The 12,181-nt window shown below is 33.0% G+C and overlaps 1 protein-coding gene and 1 long non-coding RNA gene across 2 annotated transcripts; one reads left to right on the forward strand and one right to left on the reverse strand.

Moving 5' to 3' along the window:
* Window positions 1-15: 15 nt before the first annotated feature.
* LOC126820504 (G patch domain-containing protein 2) lies at window positions 16-12,139 on the forward strand. Its single transcript, XM_050548531.1, has 7 exons — window positions 16-136; window positions 626-1,370; window positions 1,827-1,900; window positions 2,807-3,015; window positions 3,997-4,041; window positions 4,391-4,547; window positions 6,662-12,139. The coding sequence occupies exons 2-7, from the start codon at window positions 652-654 to the stop codon at window positions 6,817-6,819; spliced, it is 1,362 nt and encodes a 453-aa protein (XP_050404488.1). The 5' UTR covers window positions 16-136; window positions 626-651; the 3' UTR covers window positions 6,820-12,139.
* On the reverse strand, window positions 2,534-2,926 carry LOC126820520 (uncharacterized). The gene is made up of 2 exons (XR_007679983.2): window positions 2,789-2,926; window positions 2,534-2,684 (listed from the first exon to the last, which is right to left on the reverse strand). It is a non-coding gene; the product is annotated as an uncharacterized LOC126820520 (long non-coding RNA).
* Window positions 12,140-12,181: the final 42 nt, after the last annotated feature.

The raw sequence follows: 12,181 nt of genomic DNA on the forward strand, positions 1-12,181 counted from the left end.
TCGCGCGCTGCTGCACGAGACCTTGATCATAATAACAATCATGGCGTACGTTAGAACAGATTGTCAATATTACACATAAAAAATCTCTGAAATCAAGGCCTGTATCACATTTGGAGCCTAGTTAGATATGTATAATGTAAGTATTTACTTCTTAGAAGATTTTTGAAAAGAGACAAAAACTGGGAATAGCTTTGTTTATATTTTGAGGGAATGAGAAATGTCATGTAATGAGTAAAAAAACGAGGAAATGATAAAGCCAAGGAAGTGGCGGTGGGCTGGTGTCAGCACAGGCTGATTTAGACAGTCTATAAATAATCTATACTATGGTCGATTTATCAAATCCTTGACTGAGGCAAGCAGTAACTGGGACAAGACCATTTGTTATTGATCAATAATTCACTGATGGTGGGTGGTTGTGAGAATTGCACAGTATATTATTATTATTACCAGATGAGAGAAATGTTTACCTTGTGCAGTTTATCTCAGTACATTAAAAAAAAGCCTTGATTAAACTGGCTTGTTTTACTATGTATTATGACAAGCATAATTCATCCTATTTCTATGTACCGGTAGTATAAATTGTCACTATTGATTGTAATTTTTAAATTTTATTCTCTATTTTTAGTTTATCTCAACAGTATACCGACACAGATGGAGAATAGCATAGTTCGCGATTTTCAGAACTTACGAGTGTTTTCAAATGGGAACATTATTATTATGGATCAGCTTGTCAAAGACTTGACAAATGCTTTAGAAGAATCATCTAAAGGGCAGAAGGCACAGGCAGAGAATGTGGCTCCAGGGTTAATGTCACGCAGAATTTATAAAAAGAGACGAGGAAAGAAGAGACGCTCAGATCTCCATTTAAGTCCTCGTTGCGGAACTATCAGTGAAGCATCAGAGAGCAGCATTGACGACACTTTAAGAGGCTATATCGATCACATGGCACAGTTCAGTGATTCAGATGAAATTTTGATTGGCGTTGGCAAACATATGCACAGGCTTACGGTCCCTATCAATGAATCAATTCCACAAGTTGAATCTGATTCTGTCACTGAGAACTTCTCACCTACAAGACCCCAAAGACGTAGACGAAAATACAAAAACATGGCAGTTGACCCCCCAATGGAAAATGAAACTAACGTAGAGCATTTTGAGCCCCAAACTTTACAGGGTATTAACCGAAATCTGAAACACATTGGTGGAGGAGATTATAACCAAATCATGATTCCCCAAGAAATTCAAGGAGAAAGCATACTACCAGGAAAAAGAAAACGGAGTTCAAAATGTCGCGCAGAATCTGGGAATTTTTCTGGACCGTCTACAAGTTTGAATAGTTCGGATCTTATGGAGCAGGGAAATTATTCTCAGTAAGTTCATTTTAAACTTACATGTACTGTAGGCCTACTCAGCAGATTGAGGCTCCCAAGAATTTTATATTCTGACTGAGTCACTTTCATTGTTTCACACTTTGTATCCTTACAATTCTTCCTTTAACTCCATATTTCTTACAAGATTTGTATGTAAGTTTACCCCCTTAAATTTTCTATTGAGAACTATAAATGTTTCCAAGTTTTTAACCGAGTTCCCATTACAAAAATATAGATGAATTGAAGAAGGGAAATACTTTATGATTGTCGATACATGAAAATATAACTACCATACGCATATACATGTATAAGGTTATAATATATTTTAGTATTAATAATATAAGCATCATGACATTTATACCGAATATTACAGCTGTGAAATGATTTTAATAATAGGCTTACATGTACTTGTACAGCTTAGTAAATATATATTATTGGGTTATATTTTATTTTCAGGGAGAGTAGTTCATTAAGTTCAAGTGAGACAGAGAGTGATGGTGGTATAATGACTAATGATGAGGCAAGAGAAGGTAAGATCTTAATAATTCTTACATAACACTCTGCAAGACTTGAAATTAGACTTGTATTAGGCAAGCATCCTGTGCTAAATTAACCATAACACTAATAACAGTGCTTGAACAAGTGGGAGGTGTGGGTTAAAAACGTGATGATATGAAAAATATTGTTTTTAACATACATGTACAGTGAGATTTCCTTGAATAATTATCCATTATTCTTTTTGCACAAATTGCCAATGTCTTATTAATGAAGCTATATAAATACCAAGTAATGGGTTGTTTGCCCATTAAGTACTATGTTAGACATTTTTAACAAAATATCTTGATACATACAAGAAATTATCGGCAGTCGGCAAATAACATTATGGTAAATGTATCTTGTACAAAATATAATTAACATCTGATTTTAATCAGATTGCTACACCACCAAAATATGTCATAAGTTTTTGCTTTTCATGTAAACAAATGTTTCTTTGTCGGGTAATGTGTTAAAGCATAGACCGTGTATAGATGGACAGGCAATGTCCACGAAGCCTTTAGAATTCTGTGCCGCTTCAAAAAATAGACTGGACAATCGTGACTAAAATAAAATTACCTCCCCTCGCGCAATTACCAGTATTAAGTTAAAAAGCAAAGAAACAGAAATTAATTCATAATATTTTTATTAATCTTGCTAATTATACTGGAATATTAAGGAACCAAATGAGGTTATAATTAAATTTAGTTGGCAAAATTCATGAATGAGATTGACTTGTCCTGTAGCATTGATCCACATGTACTTTATAGAATCATAATCCTGAAAAATTCAACATTGTATCCTTTAATTTGCTGTTATTTAATTTTTTAATTTAGAATTTTATGAAATAACACAAATTCATCTCATTTGGATTTATCACTTACCTTATACATGTATTTCAGCTGATGATGAACAGAGTGATTTTTTCCACGAACCTGGTCCTGTTTGTGGTGTACCCTCTAATCTGCCGTGGTGGGAGAATGAGAGAGTCACAGACCAAGACATGGCTTCCAGTGTCAACTTTCAGCGCTTTATAACAAAAACATTTGATAATCTACCCAGATCATCGCAGCTTAGTTTTAAAGCTCGAGTCAGTCGACTAATGATAGCAGTAAGTAAATTAGTTGTAATTCTTATTCAAATTATTCGTGAAACATTTATGAAATTGGCGTAAGCAAGCGTACATGTAAGCTGTTATCATTATCCCCTATCTAACCATAATATTTGTAGTGCCTAGGGGCAGTTGAGCTGCTAATCATGGCTTTTGTTGCTCATAGATTATAAAAAAAGCATTATTGTTAAGTATTGGAGCAAAACACATTTAAAATGTAAATGATGGAACAGGAAGGTGTGTTTGATGAATACTTCAAACATCCCCAAATGAATATCACCCTTAACTGAACACTTCTGTCAGTTCTATATATATATACATGTGTATATGACTGTTGGGATATTCAGCACAGCTCATAGGAACTTTGAAGTCGTATTAAATGAGGTTACCAAAAGACAAACATCTGTTACCATGTTTCTCCACCTATTATATAAGGCAGCCAAGATATTAAAAATTACTATCATTACCAGCAGCTGAAGTTCAGTTTAAATTGATCTATTTTGTGTTGTATCATACAATACCTAAGTATTGGAAAGTCATGTCCCGGGTTGTTAGCCATTATTATATTAATAGACCATTAAGAAACTCTTGTGAGCTGTGGTGGCTCAGTTAGTCAGATGTTAGCTCACTAACCTGGAGGTCCCATGTTTGATCGCAGTGTTGGCCGAGAAAGTTCATCAGGATTTTCTGTTGTCGTTCTTCCTTGTCTGTGATGCAGTTCGGATGGGACGGAAAACCATGCACGTAATAAAACCCTTGACAGTTGGAATTCGATATAAGAGTACCGTAGGCCATAGTTTCAATAAACTCTTGTCAACCGAGACAGATACTTTAAAAATCCTGCAGTTATTAAGTTGGTGATTGGTAAAGAAAATGGTTTTGTTCTTCTTAGTTTGACTCTACCACTGTTTGGGAGTTTTTTTTGTTAAAGTTAAATACATGTACTCTCAAGATAATAACATCGACATGATTTAATTTTAGAATGGCAGAGAAATCCGAGTTGGTAGACGAAAATTAAAAGAGAAGGTATGAACATACTTTGTAAACCTGTTGTCATTATAGTGTCAAAGCCAATAGGGGATGATATTTGAGATTGCATAAATGTATCTAGGACAGCTCTTAGGGTGTGGAACAAGACAAGAGCCATGGTAGCTCAGTGAGTAAGCCACTAGCTCGCTAATTCAGAGGTCCCAGGTCCGATTTCAGATTCTGCTATTTACAAATTGTCCAGATCAGCCCCCCCCCCCCCAGCTTTCATAGAAAGCAGGCTATTAAAGTGGGTTGTATCTTTGAATAAGACACCTCAGCAGAGTATCTCTTATCGTAATACTATAAGATATGTAATTAGTCAGTATGTTTATCTATTCATCCACAGATACCAGGCTACTCTATGACATCATATTTACAAGATCGTGAGAAATGGATGTTTTCAGGACCATATCCACAACTCTGTAGCACTGCTAATAGTAACCAATCGTATGATATCAAACGGCAACGCAAGACACCTCCACCAAGCCCGGACTATAAAGAAGGTACCTGCATATTTTCAATATTAGGTTTTTGAGGGTCTAAAGTGGATCTTAACATTTTTTTACAAGCTCGAAAGAAAAAAAAATAATCATAGAATGATGCAGATTATAGCAGGTTGACACGCATAGAACTGGAGCCAGTAAAACCAAGGGCTAAAATCTCTTAATGTTCATAACTTGTATAGTATAGAATATAATGGCTCGCTCAATTAAATTTTGCTACATGCTGGGCAATTTTCATTATTTGGCTATTCCTTGCGTTGGGCGGCATGATCAAATGAGCAGATCATGTGTTCTTTAGACTTTCCATTCTATCCAGACATAATTATAGATTCTGGGAATCATGAAATCATGAATACTCGTGAGCAGTTCTACAAATTTACTGGTACGCTATCAAAATTTCTCATTAACCTATACATGTATGTTATCAGGGTCATTGAAAATCCCATTCTCCACGCAAGTCTCGCTGTACAGCATTCGACTCTGCCGTCGGCTCACGTACTATAAAGGTTTGACCCGGAGGTCATCGATCACATGATTTACTACTTGATCAAAAAGGCGACTGTCAGCGAAATGTACTTGGCGTTATAAACACATTATGATTTTAGTCAATTCGAAATGTTTATCCCGCAAAGTGATTTTACTATCATATTTCAAACATATATTGAGAATTCTTTGATTTGGATTAACTACAGACATTTCTAAATTAATTGTTGTGCCTGTCGATCGCGTAGTAGGCCTATAGATAAACAAACCCACGTGTATTAATAGTATTATATTCTAAAATTAGCACGGCGACATGCGCAGTTCGTATTTCCGACCATTTCACCCCGTAATCTTACGCAAAAGCGTTCCCTGAAATATTTGTAAATACATTGTTACTTTGATTGTAACACCATTTCGATTTCAATATGGTAATAGTATTAAATATATTATCATTTATTTGTTTTAAATCGTAATGTTTATCATTGTCCATCTTCACCTAGAATCTTGGTGGCGTAGTCAAATGAGCCGTTAGCAGAGGTTAGTGTGGACTGCAAGGGAAGACAACTCTGTTTGGGAGATTGTGAAAATCCTAGAGTAATGAGTAGAGCCTGAATGATCTCACTCACGGAGAATTGACCACTCAAGGGAGAAAAGAACAAATGTTTCAGAGAATTTCACATTGATAACAGAAACTTGCCATTTAGTGTAATTGATGTCCTAAATCAGATTTGATAATTTGAGCGTAAAATGGTAATTGGTTGCCATGGAAATGGTGGCAAAATTTGATTTTTTATATATTCACAGTGGGTATGTTAGGAAATCAAATTCTTCACCAATTTTATTGAAACAAACTATGTGTGATTTGGAATAACATATATAGACATTAAAGAGTGAGATATAAATTTTACTATTTGACTGTTAATAAAGAACAGTATGCATCCCAAATAAAACAAGTGGGCGTGGCCAAAAACACCACTAACAACATTTTGTACAATAAAATGTCCAAAAATAAAAAAAATCTTATTGCACACAGTAGCTATAGCACTAGCCTTATTCCAAAGATGAGATCAATATCTCTCATAGATTTTGAGAATTTAATTTTCAAAGACCTGATATTGATGAAAATTGAGTACGGAAAGAGCTAGTTAAAAGTTAATAGTTTGATTTACCCATGTAAATTACTAAACATTCAACACTATATAACATTAGAGCTTGTAAAATCAGCAAATTGTGACTTTATTGAACAATTTTAGCTGATAAAAAATGATATCAAAATTTAACAGATCAATCTATACAGTCTGTTTTATAAGGTAGTGTCCTGCCTTAACATCCACTAACACTAACTAGTTCATTTTGGGAGTAACACAGTACATTCAACAACAATAATTCACTTGTGCAATCTTAAGCAGTGGGAGGAAACCAGAGATTAGGCAAGTGTCCCTAGAACATATTCGGCATTATAAGAATATGTAAACGTAATTGAAGTACAATCGCTAATATAATTTGCCACAGTATACAGTCAAATTTAGTTTTTATTGGTGAATGTCGTACAGGATATATTTTGTAGTGTTTATTTGTATTTAAAGGGAGATAATTGGGCTTAAAATTAAATGAATGTCCTTTATTTCCAGGAACATCAACCGAAGGAGTAACTATTAAAACTAGAAAATTACGGGACATGTCCTGGGTACAGCGCAAAAGTTTAGAAATGGAAAGTGCTGGCATGACTGGCCCATTCGTTAAATTATTAAGACGTCATGACGTGAGTTGTGCTCTGTCAGATTCTTGACATGAAAATAATTTTAGGTTTAGGTTTATAGTTTCATTACCCATAAACCATTAATTTGTTATTAAACAAAAATAAATGTCATATATGTTCACTTAAACATTTTAACATCAGTTCTCCATAATCAGAAATCCTCCCCTCACTCCTGTCCATTCATTAACCTCAGATATGTTGGCATATTTTAGACCAATCAAAGGCTTGTTGACAACCAGCTAATTTGAGAAAATCCACTGTAGGGGAAAACAATGCAAGTGTCAGTGAACATTCTTGATCAGTAAAAAAAGATGATCATTGCATCTATATTTGACAGTGGGTGGGACCACTGATATACACAGGATTGCTTACAAATAATAGTTATACATGCTGTTGTAAGAAATTAGTACATGTACTGGTATTTATTAATGCTCAAAATGTCAATGTTTCAAAGTTATATTAATTTAATGTTGCATTCTTGAAGTTCGACTTCTGTCATATTTATTCTCTTTGACGTCTGATTTTGGTCACTATGATTGTCTAAAATCATTATTTCCAAATAAAGAGCATCCTTTCATTTGTTGAAAGTCTGGTCAGTTGAATACAAATATCTTAAAAATGTTAATTTTAATTCCCCTGCTATATTACATTATATTTTTTTGCACATTTTAATCAAGCTTTGACCATTGGCATTAATTTTAGTATGCAAACAGTTCTTGCTTTCCAGTAGGTATTTAAGTATATATATATGTCTTGGATACACCATTTTAAATAAGAGTCCATGGGATCAGTGGCTAGAAAATGTTTAATTTATTAATTTTATGAGTTTGCATGACATATGAAAGGAAAAACATGACAATGCTAACATTTTCCTTCATGTATCATACAAATTTAGAACAAATGTAATAAATTTCAAGCAACAGGATATTTTATTTAGTAATTAAGAAATGAGTTTTATTTATATATTTAGGTATATTATATTTTGTGTGTCCATATTAATTATTATTAGTTTGTTTGTTATTTATTGTCAAGTGGTATAAGTTTCTGTACTTGGTTCTCTGTAATACTTTTGATAGCCCTGCTTCCAATAGTGTTCTATGAAAGAAATTTGTATTTAAAGGGATTATTCTGAGACCGACAGATGCTTATTTTTAATAGCTGTGGGTACAGGTAGACAGAGGCTACAGTTATCTGATTGACGTGAAATTTATACAGTGTTTATTTCAACGATATCTGATAATTAAATTTTTATTTTGGTTGTTTCTAGGGTTGATTAGTTTTGATTTTGAGTATCTTGTAACTACTCCCATCACCTACAAAAATATAAATATGTAACAACCTTTCTCGACAGCTTGGAAGACTTAGCTGCTGTCAGCCTATTTTTTGTTTGCATGTGTTTATATTTTTTACTAAAGATTAATTAAAATTTGAAAATATGGAGCTTGTTTCACAGAGTACATAAATTTGCATACAAAAAAGTTCAACAGAGTTGTATATTAGAATGTACAATTAAAATGTGCTTTGTGAAACAACCCAAGATCATTAGAAAAACTGCTAATCACAAAGAAATTTCGCAGTTCTTCTCAATTTTTTTTATTTGTTTTACCTCCTCAAAAGGTTTTAGCTATGTAAATTTGTTTTAAATATTTGCCCTTTACATTTTTAAGTAATTTTTCAAACTATTACAATTAGATAACATACAGAATATTTTATTTCAAATACCGTTATATTAATTTTTATGAATTATTTTAAATTTAGTAAATCAGAGGTGATCGGATACCAGAAAGATTTTTTTTGTATCAATATGCCTATGAAGAGCAACATACATATTATTAAAACAAAATGGAAATAGTACAAAAGAACAATGATCCATTAAGGATGTAAAAAATTAAAATAATAATTTTAAGTAAATTAAATTCCCAAGCATTGATGTCCTGGATAAATAGTCCTAGGCATGGCATAGACGTAAATCTTTTGACTGTTTTAACATTAAATGAAATTTTAAAATGTATTGTATATTATTATATTTAATATTTGATTATTTAGTTATTATTTAATATATAGATTTTATAGATTACAGTTATTTTTCCTTAGAATGATAGATTGTTGTCATTAAGATTGTTCAATCTGAAGTTCTCTAATGCTTTCTAAATGACCAAAATGATGTCTATGAAATAGATTATATATAAAAACATTGTCTAAGTTGCAGTTAGATGCAAAATCAGTATTACAAGACTGTAGACGAGCCAATGGAAACAGTAGACCATATATAACAATTTTGACTGAAATGTAATTAGGGATTAAATATACAAGAGTAAAATACACATGCATCTTTGTTTTGAATTGATGGTCATGCCATCAGATTCAAGACAGAGTTGATAACACATCACGTTTTAGATAAAGATTACCTAGTTGATTTTACATTCTAATCGAAGAGATTGTGTATTAGGAAAATGATGATCTCTTAAAATATCATACAGAAAACCTAGATGTAACGATGTTAAATTTAGTTTAGTCCAGTTTCAATATGAATGTATATGTGTTACTGATTAATTTCTTAGAGGTTTGGTGTTCCATTTATTTAATTACATTAATTGAATTACGCATGAAATTTATTTTTAAACTTGCTTACTCTTGAATATAGTTTCACAGCAATTAAATTGATTACTGTTAAGCTGTTGTTTGCATATATAATTGATTTTTATACGCCCACATTGAAATGTGGTCGTATATTGTCGTCGCCTCCATCCGGCGGTCCGGCGTCCACAATTGCTTGTGGACGCTCTAGGGTCTAAAGTTAATATCTGATTGACTTTAAATTTATACACAGTGTTTAAGGTCTTGAGACGAAGAAGCCTATTGATTTTCAGCGATTTCCGATAATTACTGCCAGAGTTATGGCCCTTGATCACTTTGAAAAATCTTGTGGACGCTCTCGAGGCCAAAGTTATTATCCGATTGACCTTAAATTTATACACAGTGTTTCAGGTCATGAGACAAAGAAGCCTATTGATTTTCAGCGATTTCCAATTATAACTGCTAGAGTTATGGCCCTTGATCACTTCAAAAAATCTTGTGGATGCTCTAATGGCCAAAGTTAATATCCGATTGAAGTTAAATTTATACACAATGTTTAAGGTCATGAGACGAAGAAACCTATCGATTTTCAACGATTTCCGATAATTACTGCCAGAGTTATGGCCCTTGATCACTTCAAAAAATCTTGTGGATGCTCTAGAGGCTAAAGTTAACATCCGATTGACATTAAATTTTTACAGAGTGTTTAAGGTCATAAGATGATGAAGCCTTTTGGTTTTCAGCGATTTCTGATAATTACTGCCAGAGTTATGGCCTATGATCACTCTGAAAAATCTTGTGGATGCTCTAGAAGCGAAAGTTAATATTCGATTGACTTTAAATTTATACACAGTGTTTAAGGTCATGAGACGAAGAAGTCTATTGATTTTCAGCGATTTCCAATAATTGCTGCCAGAGTTATGGCCCTTGATCACTTTGAAAAATCTTGTGGATGCTCTAGAGGCCAAAGTTTATATTCGATTGGCTTTCAATTTATATACAGTGTTTAAGGTCATGAGATGAAGAAGCCTATTGATTTTCAGCGATTTCCGATAATTACTGCCAGAGTTATGGCCCTTGATCACTTCAAAAAATCTTGTGGATGCTCTTGAGGCTCAAGTTAACATCCGATTGAGTTTAAATTTATACACAGTGTTTGAGGTCATGAGACGAAGATTCCTATTGATTTTCAACGATTTCCGATAATTACTGCCAAAGTTATGGCCCTTAAGTTATCCGATTGACTTCAGATTGATACACAGAGTTTAAGATCTTGAGACGAACAAGTATATTAATTTTCAATGAATTTTTATGACTTGAACAGTTAAATCTATGATATTAAAAGCTTTGCATACAAAACGTTAGCATGGGGCAGAACTTTATAAAAACTAAACAAATTCTAATAGTTTTCTGATAATTACTTCGTGAGTTGTTGCTCTTAATCAGATTTTAGTGTATTATAAATGTTTCATTACCGAAAAAAGTAAAAATATGCGACAACCCTTGTTGACTGCCCGGACAATTTAGTTGCTGTGGGCGTATGTTTCGTTGCCTGGCAGCCTATCTTTATATTATGCCCACATTGAAATATATTGTTGTTATCCCTGTCTGAACGTCTTGCACAATTTGCTTATAAGTTAAAACACATTGCTTATGGTCATGAGACAAAGAAGCCTATTCATTTTCCAATATTTACAGTCAGGGTTAAATATATATGTAAAATATTTGAATTTTGCAAAATAAAAACGTGGAAGTCAGAGGACATACAACCATAGACAGAGACTAGTCATAGACACATAGAATGACTCAAACTAAATAAAGAAAAACACAGCTATGAACTTATCACTAGACACCACTGAATGCTCAGTTGGGATCGCATGGTTTTTCGCATTTTCTTCATAAGATCTCTCGGCACAGCACACTGGTTGAGAATCACTGGCCTAAAGTTATCATCCAAAATTTTTACACAGTGTTAATGTTCATGAGACGAAAAACAGGTAAAGTTACCAATACATGGTTTGTATAAATGTAGGAGGTATTTACTTCATGGGTTGTTACTGAGTTCTTAGTGTTGTCTATAATGCTTCCATTACCCCATAAGGATTAAATAATCAACTGCTCTGATGACTTGCTGCTGTGGGCATATGTTTTGTTGCCTGACAATCAATCTTCATCATTAGAAACAAAATTCCAGAGAGAAAACTGTGAAATATTCCTAAAAAGTTGTCCATTATTTCATTACCAGCAATCCATCCCAAGTCTCAGTTACACATATGTACTCTAAAACTGATAACATACATGATGTTCTATTTGGAAATACCCAGTACATTCTCTGAGGAGATAATGCAATCTATTTATTAGAAGGATACTGAGTGGTATCTGTTTTTATTAAATATCTGTACTGGTATTTGTATTGACAGAATGTATGCCTATATTAAAATAATTTGTGTATTTGAACAATTCATGTATGTGTATGTGTACTGAAATTTCCAATACACATATATTGGTCCAGTGCATGTTCTTTGGTAATTTTATGCATGTACATTAAATGGCACAAAGGACACTGTCAAGTGAAGTTCCCCATAGAAATATATGGAGTTTTTTAAAATATGAAAAATGAATTGTAATTTTAAAAATTATTGTCATTTGATGTTTTTAATTTGATTCAATGAAATATCAAGATTATATTGTAGATTGATTGTATATGAAGAGGGAAAATCCCTATGTTATTTTTGTTGGGTTTTTATTTAAAAAAATAAAATGTGTATCTATCTGTTTTTTTTTTTTTTATCTAATAACATATTTGAACCTACTG

This window comes from Patella vulgata, chromosome 5, assembly GCF_932274485.2.
Source record: "Patella vulgata chromosome 5, xgPatVulg1.2, whole genome shotgun sequence".
In the NCBI taxonomy this organism is placed as follows: Eukaryota; Metazoa; Mollusca; class Gastropoda; family Patellidae; genus Patella; species Patella vulgata.